This window comes from Protomyctophum bolini (assembly GCF_963924005.1).
Source record: "Protomyctophum bolini genome assembly, chromosome: 24".
NCBI classification, from domain to species: domain Eukaryota; kingdom Metazoa; phylum Chordata; class Actinopteri; order Myctophiformes; family Myctophidae; genus Protomyctophum; species Protomyctophum bolini.
The window spans coordinates 25,673,271-25,694,140 of NC_137885.1; the positions used below are offsets into that span (position 1 = coordinate 25,673,271).

The 20,870-nt window shown below is 44.3% G+C and overlaps 1 protein-coding gene across 1 annotated transcript in view; it reads left to right on the forward strand.

Moving 5' to 3' along the window:
• Window positions 1-20,870, forward strand: part of LOC308311832 (potassium channel, voltage gated eag related subfamily H, member 7) — a gene marked incomplete at both ends in the record, with an annotated part of 128,046 nt that overhangs the window by 33,224 nt on the left and 73,952 nt on the right. The window contains one exon of the mRNA XM_080758608.1: window positions 18,620-18,775. Within this exon, the coding sequence (XP_080614734.1) occupies window positions 18,620-18,775 (156 nt within the window). The remainder of the gene's footprint in view (window positions 1-18,619; window positions 18,776-20,870) is intronic.

The window sequence follows — 20,870 nt, forward strand, 5'->3', positions numbered from 1 at the left end:
GTCACAGGGACATCTGTTCCTACCGCAGGTGTTATTGTAAAACCATGTGATGCCTGGTCACAGGGACATCTGTTCCTACCGTAGGTGTTATTGTAAAACCATGCGATGCCTGGTCACAGGGACATCTGTTCCTACCGTAGGTGTTATTGTAAAACCATGCGATGCCTGGTCACAGCGACATATGTTCCTACCGTAGGTGTTATTGTAAAACCATGCGATGCCTGGTCACAGGGACATCTGTTCCTACCGTAGGTGTTATTGTAAAACCATGCGATGCCTGGTCACAGGGACATCTGTTCCTACCGTAGGTGTTATTGTAAAACCATGCGATGCCTGGTCACAGGGACATCTGTTCCTACCGTAGGTGTTATTGTAAAACCATACGATGTCTGGTCACAGTGATATCTGGGATTTCACATTTTTTGTCACCTGGAATGTCTTAGTGTTTAGTATAGTTTTAGTCGACTAAATATCATAAGATTTTAGTCGACTTAAAATGCATTTTGGCGGGCCTTGATGCCGTAGTAATGGGTGATTTTACACTTGCTGAAAATAGCCGATCTACAAGCTCACAACGTGTCGCAATTCTATTTTCAGCATGCAACCAAGTGTAAAATGACTTATACTGGGTCTCTTGTCCACTAGTCCCTTCCTGACATTTTAGTCTAGTTTTTATTTGTTGACGAAATTGTCGGTATATTTAGTCTTCGTTTTAATCACCATAGCTTAGTTTCCATTTAGTTTTCGTCAACGAACATTTTTCGTCTTAGTTTTAGTCAGCAAAATCAACACTGCCCCCCCCCCCCCATCCCCGAGCTCACATAATCCACAAGATTCACAATCACACCAAAATGTGTGTCACGCTCGCAAAAGTCACCTCCAGCTTTGAAGTATCACGTCTGCTTTGTGACACTTTGTCAATAACTGTGTACATTCTGTCTGTCTGTCTGTCTGTCTGTCTGTCTGTAATGAGGCATGCCGTACCAACCATCTGAAAGGAAGACCAATACAGACTCAAAAGGACTCTTTGATAGTTACAGATGATAACACCAACTCTCCCTGCTGCTGCTCTAACAGCCAATAAGCACATTTAGGCTGCATTTACCTTTGCTGTTATAAATGAGACGACATTATTATTTAGCTTTCATCATTATAGTGGTGTTATGAGACATATATCGCAAGTCCTCAGCTTTCATCATCTTAGTGGTGTTTTGTAAAGGCAGAACTTTCTGTGTTTACAGATAGATCTGAGTATAGCTGAGTAGTAGAAACTGCCGTCACTCAATGATGTTAATAGTACCTGCATGTACGTGCCCGTTTGACACATTTACAGTAGATTTGTAGTGGATAACAGTAGCACAATTTGAAAGGGGAAAGGGGGGGGGGGAGGGGGGACCACCTCGCCACTCATCACTGCTGCTCACTGATGTCATTTTGTTATTGTAAATTATCCCCCCCCCCCCCTGCCCAAAAAAACTGGCCCAGGGGTGACATTGTATTTTACTCTGCAGTTCATCTTCTGGATTAGCGGGGTCCACAAATAGATCACGGGTGGGTTTTCTGTTTGCTTACACAAGGATTTAACCCATTCTGACCTGAGATCAGATTCATACGAGGTTTCCACTGGACACACACTGGTCTGATGAACCCATTCTGACCTGAGATCAGATTCTAAAAATGTCAGTCGTTCTTCGAATTTTTCAAAAATAGCAGACCTACAAGCTCGTATCGCGCCACTCGGTGGCGCGATATGAGCTTTTAGATCTGCTATTTTTCAATAGGTAAAGCATAACATGATGCTAACACCAAAATGGGTGCCCGGTCAGAATGGGTTAAGTGTCCCCACTATACCAGAATGAGAATAGGATGGTGTCTGATCTCTAGGGCCGAGCTGATGCTCTCCACTCGCCTCCACACTTCCACAGACTGCTCATGAATATACTCTGCATTTTAGTGCTGCCAGAATTGGCCAAAAATGACGTTCAAATATTCCTTTTAAAAACCCTTTCTGGGCGGGAAACCCTTTTGGTGTTTTAAGCATTGTGTTATATACTTTAGCTATTGGAAAAATAGCAGATCTACAAGCCTCCTGGGTCTGTCCCATGTTTTCCTGGGTCTGTCCGAGCATGAAAATAGCGGTATAGCGTTTGCTCACCACCAAGTGTCACTGTAGTCCAACACACAGACACACGCAGGCAAGGGGGGAGCGCTTGTGCAGTACAGTACAGTACAGTACAGTACAGTACAGTACAGTACAGTACAGTACAGTACAGTACAGTACAGTACAGTACCACTCACTTCAGACGGGGCTGCAGCCGATATACTCGCTATACGGTCGAGCCGTGGACTCCCAATAACCGACTGCTAGCATATAGCGTGCGTGGTCCGCGCGCGCGGTTTGGCACCGATAGCGGCCCCATCCCGCCAGGCCATCTGTGTGTAGCAGCAGATTAGCTGCTAGCGCCCTCGCTAATCCAGGTATCACACAGGAAATGAAGCCCGGTGGAAAAATAATTTAATCCATTCAGGACGGGAGGATCCGACCCCCCTTTTGTTGTTTTAAGCATTATGTTATACTTTTAAAAAAAAAATAGCAGACAGAAATGTGGTGAAAATCTTTTGATATAATATTCTTTCAGAGCGAACGTTTCTTTAGTGTTTAGCGGGGGGGGGGGGGGGTTCCTTGGAACTACATATTTTCAGATGGGGGTCCGCGGCCAAATGCAGATAATTCTGGGGGTCCTTGACATGAAAAAGGTTGAGCACCGACTGAAAAAAAACATAAGTTTTCTTTTCTTCAGAAAACTGTCAGGATTTAGAATATTTATTTCCCGGTCTAAAAGGATTAACCCATTCTGACCTGGGATCAGATTCTAAAAAAATGTCTTCTACATCCTGACAGTTTTCATTCTGACCCGAGATCAGATTCTAAAAAAAATGTCTTCTATGTCAGTCGCTCTTCGATTTTTCAAAAAATAGCAGACCTACAAGCTCGTAGCGCGCCACTCGGTGGCGCGCTATGAGCTTGTAGATCTGCTATTTTTCAATAGCTAAAGCATAACATGATGCTGACACCAAAACGGGTTCCCGTTCAGAATGGGTTAAATCAATAAGACCTGGCTCACCGCTCCACACGCCAACCAGGAAGTCTCGCAGCAGGAGGCCTCGTATTGGCTGTGTGTTTTTATATTTTAATCCAATGAAGGATGACCTCACTGTGCCCTATAGTACAGTAGTCCACGGCTTAAAATAGACCAGAATAGAGAATGGATACAGTAGCATATGATACAGTAGCATATGATACAGTATAGCATATGATACTTAAAACCCCTTTTGGTGTTTTAAGCATTATGTTATATACTTTAGCTATTGAAAAATAGCAGATCTACAAGCGTGCTACAAGCTTGTAGGTCAGCTATTTTTGAAAAATCGTGATGATGTGCCGCAAAACTTTGAATATATATTCTCTCAGAGCGAACGTTTTTAGCTCAAATCTTTGGTTCTAGGGTTTAGGGTTAGAACTGGAACTACACATTTTCAGATGGGGGTCGGCGTCAAATACAGTAGTTTGAGAACCACTGACATAGAAGCATAGCGTTTTTTCAGAAAACTGTAAATGACTTAGAAGACTTTTGTAGAATCTTGTCAGAATCAGTCCTAAAATGGGTTAACCCATTTTAGGACTGAGCAAATTGCAGATTTTAAGCATTATGTTATACTTTTTCTATTGAAAAAATAGCAGCCCATGGCGCTACAAGCTTGTAGGTCTGCTGTTTTTGAAAAAAAATACGTGAAAAATCTTTGAATGTGTATTCTTCCAGAGCGAACATTTTTAAACTGAAATATACAGTGATCCATGACCGCTGAAGCAGGAAGAACGTTTCATTTTATTTTATTTTTTTAGGGGTGTGAGGGACAGCCCCCCCCCCCCCCCCCCCTCACTGGGACTCGTCGTCCCCCCCTCCAGGAGGATTAGAGACCATGACAGGATGACAGGAAAGAACAGATAGTGTTTCTGTTTTCATCCTGTCCATGGGGGAGAGAGGGAGGGAGAGAGGGATAGAGGGAGGGAGAGGGGGAGGGAGAGAGAGAGAGAGGGATAGAGAGAGAGAGAGAGAGGGAGAGAGAGAGAGGGAGGGAGAGAGAGAGAGGGGGAGGGAGAGAGAGAGCGAGAGGGAGGGTGAGAGAGGTAGAGGGAGAGAGAGAGAGAGAGAGAGGGATAGAGAGAGGAAGAGAAGGAGGGGGAGAGAGAGAGAGAGGGAGGGTCAAGGTAATTCAGACAAAGCGCTGAGTCGTTCTCTTTTTCAATTACTTGACATTGTTAAATGCGTTTCATGGATTTAGTTTCAATCACTTCGACTCTATTTATATGTCCTTCATTGACTGATCAGTGAACCCTCTGACTGGACGACTTCACCTCTGAGACCGAGGCCAATCTGAGCCTGAAGATTGGCTGTTATCGCTGTGTGTGTGTGTGTGTGTGTGTGTGTGTGTGTGTGTGTGTGTGTGTGTGCGCGCGCTATGGTAGTTGTCAGGAGGACCATATTGCTGGTGCCCACTAACTAGATGAATGGATCTTCTATTTTTGGCTTTAGTTTCATGGTTAAAAATGGAAAAATATTATAATGCCATTCATAAAACCCTCACAAGTATATAATACAAACGTGTATGTGTGTGTGTGTGTGTGTGTGTGTGTGTGTGTGTGTGTGTGTGTGTGTGCCCGCGTGCACGTTGGGAAGGGGGTGGGACAGAATGCCGTCCCTTCGCCAGGTGCTTCACTCTGGGGTCAAGAGGACGGCGCGGCAAATGTCGTGGTGGATTGTTTTTGAATGTGTGTTCTCTGATTACAATGCAAACCAAAGCATGAATGTGTGTTCTCTGATTACAATGCAAACCAAAGCATGAATGTGTGTTCTCTGATTACAATGCAAACCAAAGCATGCAGCTGCCATGCCCAGAGGGAGGGGGGTGGGGGGGGGGGCTGCCATGCCCGGAGGGGGGGTGGGGGGGTGGGTGTACACAACACGACGCGACGCGTTGTGTACATTGGCTATTTTCAGGGAGCAACCCAGCACTCTTTGAGATGAGATGAGATATACTTTATTAATCCCAGAGGGGAAATTGAAGCGTTACAACAGCATAATGTGACTCATGAAAAGCTAAAACTACTGGACAGACGGAAGAACAACACACAAAACAGACACGAATGGACATTTGCCCATTTATAGCTAGTGGAGATGCAGGTGTAACGACATGGATTTCTAAACAATTTAGTTCAACGCAAAATGCTGCGTTCAAGTTCCGGAGACTTCTGGGGAAAAAAAGGCAATTATCCTAGAATGCTGCCTTCCTTCCAGCATGGCATGTAAAGGAGAGGGAGGGCATTTGCATTTCTTTCACCATGTAGTAAATGCTGCATTCGTGGTCTGGAGAGGGCAGTTGTTTTACAGACGGGTAAAAGGGCAGTTGTTTTACAGACGGGTAAAAGGGCAGTTGTTTTACAGACGGGTAAAAGGGCAGTTGTTTTACAGACGGGTAAAAGGGCAGTTGTTTTACAGACGGGTTAAAGGGCAGTTGTTTTACAGACGGGTAAAAGGGCAGTTGTTTTACAGACGGGTAAAAGGGGGGGGTAAGGGGTCGACACTATGGCAGGTAAATAAAATGTTGGGGCATGTGGAGTTTGCTTTGGAGTTGTCCCAAACTGCTATGCACATTTGAGTGAGGAGTCTGCTATAAACACCAGATATATAGCTATAAACACAACACGAGATATATAGCTAGATAGCTATAAACACAACACCAGATATATAGCTAGATAGCTATAAACACAACACCAGATATATAGCTATAAACACAACACCAGATATAGCTAGTAGATAGCTATAAACACAACACGATATATTATAGCTAGATAGCTATAAACACAACACCAGATATAGCTAGTAGATAGCTATAAACACAACACGATATATTATAGCTAGATAGCTATAAACACAACACCAGATATATAGCTATAAACACAACACCAGATATAGCTAGTAGATAGCTATAAACACAACACGATATATTATAGCTAGATAGCTATAAACACAACACGTGATATATAGCTATAAACACAACACCAGATATAGCTAGTAGATAGCTATAAACACAACACGATATATTATAGCTAGATAGCTATAAACACAACACGTGATATATAGCTATAAACACAACACCAGATATAGCTATAGTAGATAGCTATAAACACAACACGATATATTATAGCTAGATAGCTATAAACACAACACGTGATATATAGCTAGATAGCTATAAACACAACACGTGATATATAGCTAGATCTAGACCTAAACACACGAGATCACAACAATGGTATTGGTTTTCGGTATCTGTATCACACAGAAATTACATGCATTTCTCTGTGCCGTGAATGTATGCACATACCTAGTACACTGTGTGTGTGTGTGTGTGCGTGCGTGTAAACATTTGCATTGGGCAGCATGCAGTGCCAGGGATGTGTTTGATCTGTCCACTTCAAACACATCAGGTGTTGGGGAGGGGGGGGGGTGTTGGGGGGGGGGGGGGGGGGGGGGGGAGGGAGGGAGGGAGAGGGAGAGAGAGATGAACTGATACAATGAGAGAGGCTGAGCGGGCGGGAATGGAGGAGGGCAGTGCGGAGGCCGTTAGTGGCTGATTGAACGCTGTGGGAGAGGAGACGAGGACCTGGTGTCTGGAGATACGAGGACTGATGGCTTTAGTCTGGTGCTGTCGAGAGGAAATCTCATAACTCAATTTTTGAGGTTTTTGATTTTTTTTTTGTCATAAATCAGTGCTATTGAACACCCTTTACGTCTGAGTGTTGTTTTGAAAATACTGAACCAATGGAAAGTAGTAAAAAGTGCTTTGGACAAAACCTCTTAACTCCAATGGACCCTCAAACTGTCTGCTAAAGCAACTAACTCCACCACCTCTCATGGAAGTAATTGACAATATTTTGATGAGGCTGTTTTGCTTTGTTTTTAAAAAAATATATAAGGTTTTCTTTATTTCCTGAAAAATGAACATTTTGGAGTTATGAGGTTTCCTTCCGACAGCAGAGATATACACTGTGCGTGTGTGCGTGCGTGCGTGCGTGGGTCCACAGCAAATGGATCAGTTAGGAACCAAATGGACTCTAACAAATGGACTGTGACCGTGGTAGCGTAGCGGTCCATTCTGTTCCATTTGTACACTGTCAGAGTAATGCGTGGAGCCGGCCAGGACCTAATGGGTACCCCATGTGAGGGTCCAGGACCTAATGGGTACCCCATGTGAGGGTCCTTGAAATAAAACGTTTTTTTTGGGATGGAGGGGGGGGGGGAGGGGAGGGGGGACTACTGGGTTTGAAATGGAGCAGAGAGGCTCTGGGCCGTTGGGCTGATGTATAGGTTATAGTTAATGCATCAATTACGTTGATCAATAGTTATAGGCATGTAAATATGGTGCATTTATATAGCGCCTTTTATCCAAGGCGCTTTACATAGATTGTGCATTACATTCACCCACTCACGCACGCGCGCCCACACACACACACACACACACACACACACACACACACACACACACACACACACTCATACAGCTTTACATAGATTGTGCGTTACATTCACACACACACACACACACACACACACACACACTCATACAGCTTTACATAGATTGTGCGTTACACACACACACACACACACACACACACACACACACATTGATACACCGATGGAGGAGGAAACCATTTTTTTCTTCACATATTATTTAGTATCAATTAACTTGCAAAGATCCTATTGTTTTACGCGCCCTGTGCCGTTTGCATCACGATTCCAATTGCGATTAAATCGCGACGTTTAAATGGTCACCAGATTGTAATGGATTCACGACATAATATCGTTGCGTGCCCAATAGAGTGGGACCACGCCCCCTTATGCCAGCGTAAAGGGCATCTCCGCGCCTTTCTAAGCGGAATGGCGTCTGTCGCTGATATGGTGAGGAGGAGGATGTGGGAATCTCTGTCTCAGTCTGTCACCACTATCAGCCATTAACCCTTTCAGGACGGGGAACCCCTTCTGGTGTCTTAAGCATCATGTTATACTTTAGCAGATCTACAAGCTCGTAGGTCTGTTATTTATTTATTTTTAAGTGAAAATATGCTGCAAATCTTGGAATATATATTCTTTCAGAGCGAACGTTTTTAGCTCAAATCTTTGCTTTGGGTGGAGGTCCCTGAAACTACATACTTCTCAGATGGGGGTCGCCGGCCAATTACAGATAATTCTGGGGGTACATGACGTGGAGAAGGTTGACATGTTAAAATATGGGGTTTTCTGTAACTGTTCAGGTCTGAATGGGTTAAAAAAAAAACACCCAATGTAGGTGCCCTTTAAACGTCCAGATGACGCACGCACGCACACATGCATGCACAGTCATGGCGATAACAGCCAATCTTCAAGCTCAGATTGGTGTTATTTTTCATCATTGTGTTGTGTACACAGTTTCTGCATTGTCTCTCTCTCTCTCTCTCTTCATGCTCCTCTCTCTCTCTCTCTCTCTCTCTCTCTCTCTCTCTCTCTCTCTCTCTCTCTCTCTGCTAGCTTTAGTTCTAATAATCATTTATTTATTCTTCTGTTTTCGGCTGCAATTTGTAAAAATGGCAAAATATGACTCCTAACGTGGTTGAAGTGGGACTCATAAAATGTCCCCCATGGGACTCATTTCTAAAAGACCATCCCTGCATCCTGGGACTCATTACATTGAAAACCTGGCTATAACCTACTCCTGTATATCCCTGGGTCTGGTTGTCATTGATGCTTGTAGATCGGCTGTTTCTGGCGACCTGCTCTGCTGCAGTGTTGGGTCAGACTTGCTCCCGTTGCATTCGTTAAGCCTTTAACCCATTCTGGGCGGGCACCCATTTTGGTGTTAGCATCATGTCATGCTTTAGCTATTGAAAAATATCAGATCTACAAGCTCATAGCGCGCCACCGAGTGGCGCGCTACGAGCTTGTAGGTCTGCTATTTTTGAAAAATCGAAGAACGACTGACATTTTTTAGAATCTGCTCTCAGGTCAGAATGGGTTAATCAGACCAGTGTGTGTCCAGTGGAAACCTCGTATGAATCTGATCTCGGGTCAGAATGGGTTAAGCCTTTAGTGTCAATCGGATGTTTTGGTACTCGGGTATCGGGGGGCCGGTTCCGACTAGGGATGTCCCGATACACTTCACTTCCGATCCCGATATACCTCACTTTCTGTGTTAGCCGATACTGATACCAGTGCTGTGATCTCATGTTGTGTTTATAGCTATCTGGCTATAATATAGATATATTATATCTGGTGTTGTGTTTATAGCGGACTCCTCACTCAAATGTGCACTATAGCCAGTTTTGGGGCAACTCCAAAGCAAACTCCACATGCCCCGACATTTTATTTACCTGCCATAGTGTCGACCCCTTCCTTACCCCTGTGTCGGATCGGTGGTTCTAGACGTGAAGGCATATTCACCGATACCGATATGACCCGATATGACCAAATAAGGGCCTGATTCCACCGGACATCTCTAGTTCTGAGTATCGAGTATATGAGTACTCGAGTGTCGGCCCGAGTAACCGGTATTGGAGCAACTGCAGTATAGTGTCGGTCGTGCTTCCACCTCGCGGTGCATAAAGAGACAGACACGCCCCCTTGCAGCGGCCTTCGGCCCGCTCGTGCACGTCCCGTGCGCCGTTGGCATTCTGCCATGGCTCGGCGCACGCTGGCCTTTCCTTGAAACGCACGCCCTTTACTTCGCCAAAGTCAAAGTCGTATATATGCGATTTGTCACACACGGTTATACCGCAGTGACATTTTGTTCTCCGCACTTGACCCTTCTCTTGGAGCGGTGAGCCGTGCTGCTCTCCGGGGATCATTTGATTAGTTGATTTGACCCCCCCCAAAGCAACCCTTTGATGCTGAGTGCCAAGCAGGGAGAGGCATTGGGTCCCATTTGTACAGTCTTTGGTCTGACCCGGGCCGGGGATCGAACCCCTCCAACTTCCAGCACAAGGCCACTGTACGCCAGGGGTCGGCTTCGTCACCATGTTGTCCCTATGCAAAGGAGGGGGGGGGGGGGGGGGGTGTCGAATAGAGGAGAGATGTGATGTCCCCCCATGACCCATCCCCCAGAAATGAATGTCTCTTTGGTACGATAGTGACACTGATGTACTATTAAGGGCAGCATAATGCTTAGCCCAGCGGAAACAGGCCTCCTGGTATATAAATCAGCCTCCCCTGCAGCTCAGCTCAGCTCGGGATGGGATGGGATGGTGGAGGAGAGGCACCTCATGGTCTGTGACGCTGCAGGCTCTGGAGGATGCATGCATGCATGCATGCATATGTACTGTATCCAGGCACGTGCACACATGTGACGTCAAAGGGGGCTTGAGCCCCTGCCCTTTTACACGTCTGTAAAACAACTGCCTTTTTACCCGTCTGTAAAACAACTGCCCTCCTTCCAGACCACGAATGCAGCGTTTACTACATGGTGAAAGAAATGCAAAATGCCATGCCAGAAGGAAGACAGCATTCAGGAGAATTGCTTTTGTTCTCCGAAGTCTCCTGAACTTGGAACGCAGAATTTTGCGAAAGCCATGCCGTTACACTGCGATGCATCGCATCGCGACACATTGTGAGCTTGTAGATCTGCTGTTTTCAAATAGTTTTAATAAATTACATTCACAATGAAGGGAACACAATGTGTCAATTACGTCATATTGTCTCATGTTATCTCATATTGTCTAATCAACGATGAGTTAGACTTTAATATATTAGCGCCCCTCACTTCACACGGGTGTGATTGTTTTTATACATTTAAAAAAAATTGTCAAATGGACCATTCTGCATTCACGAGTACATACTTTCTACTTTTGAATTGAGTACATTTTGATTTTGAATTCCGACGTACGTTTACTAGTATTTCTACATTGGGAGTATTGATATTTAACCCATTCTGGCCGGGAACCCATTTTGGTGTTAGCACTATGTTATGCTTTAGCTATTGAAAAATAGCAGATCTACAAGCTCGTAGCGCGCCACCGAGTGGCGCGCTACGAGCTTGTAGGTCTGCTATTTTTTTGAAAAATCGAAGAACGACTGACATTTTCTAGAATCTGATCTCAGGTCAGAATGGGTTCATCAGACCAGTGTGTGTCCAGTGGAAACCTCGTATGAATCTGATCTCAGGTCAGAATGGGTTAATAAGTATAAGTATAAGTATAAGTACCAAATGTGAGTAGTTTTTTTCCCCCCAGCATGCAGTGCCTGCGGGCAGCAGGCAGCCGGCCTGGTGGGCAGCGCTATAAATAGACCCGGTGGTGACAGCGGACCTATAAGACGAGCCCTGCCTGCAGTGTTCCAGACCATCCTTCTCAGAGTTGTCTGAACTCATTACACAAAACAAAGTCTAATTTCACACCCCGTCTGCCCGCCTCGTCCCGTCCCGTCCCGCCAACTCGCCACCAGCTCATCTGGAAAAAAGGCCATGCGGAAAGAAAACGTTGCATGGATGCATGTCATATTCGTCCTTTTCACTAAATACAATGAGCTTTATCGTTGCTGCTTAACTCATTCTGACCTGAGATCAGATTCATACGAGGTTTCCACTGGGACACACACTGGTCTGATGAACCCATTCTGACCTGAGATCAGATTCTAAAAATGTCAGTCATTCTTCGATTTTTCAAAAATAGCAGACCTACAAGCTCGTAGCGCGCCACTCGGTGGCGCGCTATGAGCTTGTAGATCTGCTGTTTTTCAATAGCTAAAGCATAACGTGATGCTAAACACCAAAACGGGTTCCCGGTCAGAATGGGTTAAAATCCACAATGGTTCCGAGTCGTAAACTATAGCCTTGTACCTTTTTTTATTTTTTTTGCTGAAAAGAATATATATTTTAGAAATCAACATAAATGAGAGGAAACGGTCTACCCTGTGGCGATATTGCTTTTTTGCAAGGCTATATGTTCATTCTATGGCTGCGTAAAATGCACATTTTAGCCTGTCCAATTTTTGAGTGGTGCAACCACTTCCTTAAGTAGCTTTGTGTGTGCCTGGGTGGATGGGTGGCTGGCTGGGTCTGAGCACGGAAATTGCATTTGGTTGGTTTTCAAAACCAAGTGTCACTGTTGTGCAGCCTAACACACACACACACACACACACATACATATTACCTATATAGGATTTCAGTTGTATCAGTACAGTACAGTACAGTACAGTACAGTACAGTACAGTACAGTACAGTACAGTATAGTAGAGGGACCCCCTAGGGACCCCCACACGGTAACTGTCATTTCTCGACCGTTTCGGTCGCTGGGCGGCTCGCCGCAACCCTGGGCGCGTTCCTGGGGGTCTGGATGTTCCGGGGACCCCCACACGGAGATGCACCACTCACTTCACACGGGTGTGATTTCTTTATCAAGTCTGAACAGAAGAAACAATCGGATATGAACCACATTCTGAGATGGTTTGAAATCTGATTTCAATCTGATCGGTGAAGAACGATGTTCCAGAAAGATATTCCATTGTAAGGAGGAGTTGACAGCTTATTTTCAGGAGCTTGCAGTTCTGCTGTTGTCGCTGAGCAAATATAATTAATACCTCTGCACTTTCAGAACGTGTCTGTATTTGAATGATCGATCCATGTGTTATGTTCTGGCATGGATCAATGGAACCGTTCCGCACACTAAACACAGCATCATTTGCCATTAATAAGCATTTTTAAGTCATACGGGCAATCCACCAGACAGAGTGGGATATGAGACGCGAGACATGTCTGGCCAAAGCATTTCCTCTGGGGATCTCCAGGCAGAAGCATTGAGGACCACCTGGACTACAGTATGCCGTGTACAGTATATCGTACAGTATGCCGTATGGCAGGAGCTTCAGTCACCAAGACTGTTAAAACCTGCCGCTGTTTCCATAGGAACAGCATCTGCATTTAGATCTATGGCAGGGCTGGGCAACGTTGACGATGGAGAGAGGGCCACTATATTTCCACGGTCACTCCAGAGGGGCCACAGAGCATATTGATTGCTGTCGTATTGAAATCCTGGATAATTGTTTTTGCTATTTTTGAATTGGAATCCTGAAAAGCAACCTTTTTTTATTCATGCATTTAGTTATGTTAACTTTATGAACTAAGTAAAATACAGATAGACTGAAGTAATTAAAGCGGGTCATGTTTGCATGTGGAATTGTAAGAGCTGAAATAAATGATATATCAATAATCTGATATTAACCTGAGGGCCACATTAACCCATTTTGGGGCGGGAACCCCTTTTGGTGTTAGCACTATGTTATGCTTTAGTTATAGAAAAATAGCAGATCTACAAGTTCATAGCGCGCCACTCGCGAGCTTGTAGGTCTGCTGTTTTTGAAAAATCGATGAACGACTGACGTAGCAGACATTTTTTGAATCTGATCTCAGGTCAGAATGGAAAACTGTCAGGATGTAGAAGACATTTTTAGATATGATCTCAGGTCAGGTCAGGCCGCCAGTTGCCCATGTATGATCTGGGAAACGCATCCATCCGCAGATGGGGTCGTTGCATCGTGTGGTCACGTGGTGATAAACCCGTCACGTGCCTTTTTGCACGCATGCAAATGTGTTATGGAAAGTTAGGCAGATTAGCTCTTCCTCGGGTCACTGGAGTGTCTTTTATTTAAATAGCAAAGTCGTTTTTTTCGTCCAGGCTTTACTTCTTGCCTTTCCTTGATTAGTTCACAGTGTTTGTTGTTCAATGGGAATTGAATCTTTGTGTAGGACCGATGTGGTCAATTTGAATTAAATCTTTGAATTGAATCTTTGTGTAGGACCGATGTAGTCAATTTGAATTGAATCTTTGAATTGAATCTTTGTGTAGGACCGATGTAGTCAATTTGAATTGAATCTTTGAATTGAATCTTTGAATTGAATGTTTGTGTAGGACCGATGTAGTCAATTTGAATTAAATCTTTGAATTGAATCTTTGTGTAGGACCGATGTAGTCAATTTGAATTGAATCTTTGAATTGAATCTTTGTGTAGGACCGATGTAGTCAATTTGAATTGAATCTTTGAATTGAATCTTTGTGTAGGACCGATGTAGTCAATTTGAATTGAATCTTTGAATTGAATCTTTGAATTGAATGTTTGTGTAGGACCGATGTAGTCAATTTGAATTAAATCTTTGAATTGAATCTTTGAATTGAATCTTTGTGTAGGACCGATGTAGTCAATTTGAATTGAATCTTTGAATTGAATCTTTGAATTGAATCTTTGTGTAGGACCGATGTAGTCAATTTGAATTGAATCTTTGAATTGAATCTTTGTGTAGGACCGATGTAGTCAATTTGAATTGAATCTTTGAATTGAATGTTTGTGTAGGACCGATGTAGTCAATTTGAATTGAATCTTTGAATTGAATGTTTGTGTAGGACCGATGTAGTCAATTTGAATTGAATCTTTGAATTGAATCTTTGAATTGAATCTTTGAATTGAATGTTTGTGTAGGACCGATGTAGTCAATTTGAATTGAATCTTTGAATTGAATCTTTGTGTAGGACCGATGTAGTCAATTTGAATTGAATCTTTGAATTGAATCTTTGAATTGAATCTTTGTGTAGGACCGATGTAGTCAATTTGAATTGAATCTTTGAATTGAATCTTTGTGTAGGACCGATGTAGTCAATTTGCTCTCGCTTGAAACATACCAGTTACGCCACCAATAATAGTGGTACCACACACACACCTGTTACACGTGCATGCACGCACGTGCGCATGCACGCGCACACGCACTGCACCCATGACATGATGAAGAGAGATGCAGATTGACATAACAGTGTCGGTGTGATGCAGGGTTCCATTTGCTTTGAGGGATGCTTTTGATACCCCCCCTCCCTCTTCCTTTATCTAGATGTTTCGTCCCTACTTCTGTTGTCAGATTGGGTTTCCTTTTGGGAATTATTTAGACCAGAGGTGGGCAAGTATTTTCCCATTAAGGGTCCAAATGAGAAACATATTGTGGAGGGCCGAGCCAAAAGGCTGAACTCAATTCTGCAAGATTTTAATTGTATTATTTCTATATAAAAATCAGTAAATTACATTGTTTTGAGAAGCTGTGGTAAGAGTATATATTATTAGTTTTACCTCTGACTTCAGTAAATAAATACTGAGTTGTCCATATTTTGTTTGAAAGTTACTGTATGTGGATTCTACACATACAGTAATCTTTTTTGCACCAGAATAACCTTGCCATCGTAATTTCACTTGCTGAAAATAGCCAATCTACAAGTGTAAAATGACTCGTACTGGATCTCTTGTCCACTAGATCTCTCCTAACATTTTAGTCTAGTTTTTATTTGTTGACGAAATCGTCAGTACCTATATTTAGTCTTACTTTTAGTCCTCATAGCTTAGTTTTCATCTAGTTTCCATTTAGTTTTCCTCAGTGGAAAAAGGTAGTCGACGAACATTTTTCATCTTAGTTTTAGTCGACGAAAACAACCCTGTTATGCTGCCCAGGCTATAGTAGCCTACCAGACCAGTTCACTCAATCCAGATAACATCTCTGAGATGGCTCGACATCCACGCAATCTAGTGACATCTATAGCTTCACAAAGACTTTGAGATTGACCTCGGGTGACTATTCTTTGCTATTTTTGAAGTTTCGGTGGTATTTTTGATGCTAACATGATGCCACAGTGTGTGTTCATCACACACCACAGATAATGGCTACCAAGACAGACATGGAAGAGGTGAAGAAGTCTCTGAACTCCATGTCGGAGGAACTTTCTAGACCTATTTTCAGCATGCATGCAATATGTAAAAACATTATATTTGTTGACGAAATAATGTCAGTACATTAGTCTTAGTTTTAGTCATCACAGCTTATTTTTCACTTAGTTTCCATTTAAAAAGAACACTGATACGTCGTCCACCTTTCTGTTTTTTGCACGAGTGGACATTTTTGAATAATCAGGCTTCTAAATGAAAGCAACTCAAGTTTTAGTCGACGCATGAGGTCAAATTATAGAAAGTACATTATTATTTTCTAATTATTTCCCAGTAGCCTTTCACGGGCCGGTCAGAGTCAGCTAAAGGGCCGTGCAAGGCCCAGGTCTGATATATAGACTGTCTGATGTGTTTGATGTTTATGTTTGATAATATCACAATTCAACAATGTTCATTATATTAAAGGTAGGGTAAGTGATTTCCGTTGGTTAAGATAAGTGTTAAAAAGCTTTTGGGTTCACATTTCCTGATATAGTAATTCTGAGTGAGTGACGGTGATCACCTCTATTCTATCCTGGATGCCAATGTCCTCTTTTTCCTGCTCTCCAGTTAGCTCATAACATTAGCCGCTGTTATCTCTCCCTCTCCCTCTCCCTCTCCCTCTCTCTCTCTCTCTCTCTCTCTCTCTCTCTCTCTCTCTCTCTCTCTCTCTCTCTCTCTCTCTCTCTATCTCTCTCTCTCTGTCTCTCTCTTATCAGGACTGTAGATGTTTGAAAGTCAGACTGTAAATCCTCCGGAGCCTCAGTGCAGTCAGACTGTCTTTGTTGTTTCAGATAAGCAGGTCTTGAGCTGACATATATATATATTTTTTCAACTCGTGCGTTTGATGGATATGTTGGCTCAGGGTTTAGAGTGAGCAGTAGTGAACCCTGAGGTCCCCGGTTCGATCCTGGGCTCCCCCAGGTCAGAGTTAGTGTCCAACTGTCCTTGAGCAAGACTCTGAACCCCAGAATTGCTCCTGATGTGCAGGTCGGTGCCTTGCATGGTTTCCTCCGCCATCGGCGTGTGGATGGGTGAATGTAACGTACAATCTATGTAAGCTTTGAAAACCCTTTCCAACCTTTCTATGATGAAATGATATTGATGAAAATGCAAAATTGCAATTGTTTTGAGATGTAACTCTTATCCTGCAAGTGAACCATTGTATGTTTGTATACTGCATTTGTTTATGTTGTGGTGAATGATGTACTGGACCCCAGGAAGAATAGCCACGCTTCTGCAAGTGCTAATGGTGATCCATAATAAAGTAAAGTAAAGGATAACATAACAGCGCTATATAAATGCACCATTTACCATTTATTTACCTTTTCTTTGGCGAGCTGCTTTGTGGTTATCATCCGGGGGAGAAGGCCTCGCTGTATACTGTACGCAGACTACTGTAACTACCTTTGATCCATGCTGGACGGGACCTCTTTTGGTGTTTTAAAGCATTGTGTTATACTTTAGCTGTTGAAAAAGAGAAGATCTACAAGCTCATACTGTAGCTTGTAGGTCTGCTATTTTTGAAAAATCGTGAAAATGTGCAGGGCGCAAATCTTTGAATATATATTCTTTCAGAGGGAAAGTTTTTAACTCAAATCTCTGCTCCTGTGGGGGGGGGGGAGGGGGGGGGTCACTGGAACAACATCTTTTGACATGGGGTGGGGGGGGTCACTGGAACAACATATTTTGACATGGGGGGGGGGGGTCACTGGAACAACATATTTTGACATGGGGGGGGGTCACTGGAACAACATATTTTGACATGGGGGGGGGGGGGGGTCACTGGAACAACATATTTTGACATGGGGGGGGGTCACTGGAACAACATATTTTGACATGGGGGGGGGGTCACTGGAACAACATATTTTGACATGGGGGGGGGGGCACTGGAACAACATATTTTGACATGGGGGGGGGTCACTGGAACAACATATTTTGACATGGGGGGGTGGTCACTGGAACAACATATTTTGACATGGGGGGGGTCACTGGAACAACATATTTTGACATGGGGGGGGGGGGGGGTCACTGGAACAACATATTTTGACATGGGGGGGGGTCACTGGAACAACATATTTTGACATGGGGGGGGGGGGGGTCACTGGAACAACATATTTTGACATGGGGGGGGGGGGGTCACTGGAACAACATATTTTGACATGGGGGGGGGGTCACTGAACAACATATTTTGACATGGGGGGGGGTCACTGGAACAACATATTTTGACATGGGGGGGGGGGGGGGGTCACTGGAACAACATATTTTGACATGGGGGGGGGGGTCACTGGAACAACATATTTTGACATGGGGGGGGGGTCACTGGAACAACATATTTTGACATGGGGGGGGGGGTCACTGGAACAACATATTTTGACATGGGGGGGGTCACTGGAACAACATATTTTGACATGGGGGGGGGGGTCACTGGAACAACATATTTTGACATGGGGGGGGGGGGTCACTGGAACAACATATTTTGACATGGGGGGGGGGGTCACTGGAACAACATATTTTGACATGGGGGGGGGGGGTCACTGGAACAACATATTTTGACATGGGGGGGGTCACTGGAACAACATATTTTGACATGGGGGGGGGGGGTCACTGGAACAACATATTTTGACATGGGGGGGGGGGGGTAGGAGGTCAATTACATATAATTCTGGGGGTCCTCGACATGAAACATGTCTGACACAGAAACATAGGGTTTTTTTTTTAGAAAACTGTCAGGATTTTTAAAAAAAAGACATTTCGTGGAATCGATGTCTAAAATGGGTTAATGTTTGTGTTTCCTGTCTCAGGCTCTGACTTCCTGTGCGCCACGCACATCATCCCGGTGAAGAACGAGGAGGGCGTGGTCATGATGTTCATCCTGAACTTCGACCCCGTTCTGGAGGACGAGAGCAGCGATTCGCTGGAGAGGCTGAGCCACACCCCGCCCTGCAGGGCGGAGCCGCGTGAGTACCACGGAAACAAACGCACCACACCCCCGCTCCGCAGGCTGAGCCCCGCGTGTGTTTGTGTGTCCGTCTCTCTTGACAGGAAGTAGCTCATAACATGTCTACAGTGGATCTTTGAGTGGTGCAACCGCTCCAAGGAACCACAATGTCCGTGTTCACCTATGTGCCTATGTACCTATGTGGCCATGAGCACCAGTATATGGAGGGATGACTATTAGTACCAGTAGGGTAGGGTAGGGTTTGCCAGAAACAGAGAGAGAGAGATAGTATTAGTGCTGCACTGTTGCCTGCTAATGAGAGAGAGAGAGAGAGAGAGAGGAGGGGGGGAAGAGAGAGGGGAGTTGCACCACTCAGTTCACACGGGTGTATGAAACAAACACTTTGCAGATTGAAAGAGGATAAGTCAAGCTTTCCGTACAGCTGCAAATGTTGGTGATTTTGACGTTATTTAATACAATTAGATAGGACTTTTCTGTTTGGATGAAGATGGCAGCCGTGTGCATATCGTCAATACACTTTCAATCCATAACTCCTGGGTTCAAATCCTGCTCACGCCATCATTGTTCTGTCCACCACAAACAACTTTTTTTTGCGTCGGTCCGACATGCGTTGCGTCGTGCTTGCGAAGTTGCCGTTAAAAGGGGTCCGGTTTGGCAGCCTCTAACACCGGGGCTCCACCGGGCGCGTCAGCGTCGCGTCTCCGTCACCGTCGGGGAATGTTCCATTTTAATCAATGAAGGGTGGCTCCACTGTCCGCGTTGCGTTGCGTGACTGCATTAAAATTGCCCCGGTTCGTTTTTTTGACGCACGCGACAGAGACGCAACGCGCCTGGTGGAGCCCCGCCGTAATACTGACCACTGAAACTAACATAATTAATGTTCTAGACGGTCAGGGTTCCTCAGACTCGGACGTGCAGTCTGAGAACGGCCTCGTTGCTCCAAATGTCACCCTGTAGCCAATTATATCTGGTGTGTTTTGGACCTGTCCGTTTCTCGACCCGGCCTTTTGGTTCTGTGTGTCTTCTGTATCGTTTCTCAGCCTATACTCAACTCATTACACACACACACACACACACACACAGAGCACAGGGTTGATTATAGCAACGCTTGATTGGGTCTTTTAATCAGTCCTGTCCATGTAAGTACTATGGCTTTCTTTCCTTCTTCGTCAGGACTTTTGTAAAACACATTTTTTTTAATATTACTCCTCCAGATTCTGTCCGACAATCCCGCACAGCGTTACACAATATCTCTATTAGTCTCAAGACGGATCTGTCCCATATTTCCTATTCCATCCTAATTGGCTAACATTGGCTTTCAAAGTTTGCAGGATTGGCCCGTTAGGAACAAAAAAAGCCTCGAATCATGAACGCTGCAGTGTGCAATTTACGTAAACTTTTTCTACTAGGCTGAGGAATAAATCCCACCGTTTTCACATTGGCCCGAGCGTCGCAGTCCCGCCCCCTTTCATGACCACGCTAGAACCAGAAGTTAATTCCTCGTTCATTTTCCTCATAGACTTTTCAAAAAGTATTTATTTAAAGACGTTTACCGCCGCGGACAAAGCCGACTCAAGTTGTGACACATCATGACAACAAACACAATGTTTTTCGCTGATCAAATGATTTGTAAGAAGAAAAACAAAACAAAAAGTGTTGTATCCTGCCATGCTTTTCTTCTTACAAACCAGTAAGACGCGCAAACGCGGGAAGCGAACGCACGAACGCAGCTCGTACATATTTAAGTTAAGTTATTTTTAAGTTAAGTTTTTAACTTAGCCATAACCATATAAGGAGTCCCCAAAGCAGCTATACATCCAAATATGGAGTGTGTTGCATCAATCACAAACAAATCACTCAGCTCCATATATGGGCACAAAGGGGGGACACACGGACAGACACACAAACAGACAGACAGACATGATCTGCTAGGTCTCATTGCGAACCAGTGAGCACTTACTATGAGACCTAGCAGATCATGTCTGTCCGTGTGTCCGTCCGTCCGTGTGTCTGTCCCGCTATCCAAATATGGAGTGTGTTGCATCGCTTACTGTATATGTGGACCTTGCCCCTTTTGTGCCCATATATGGAGC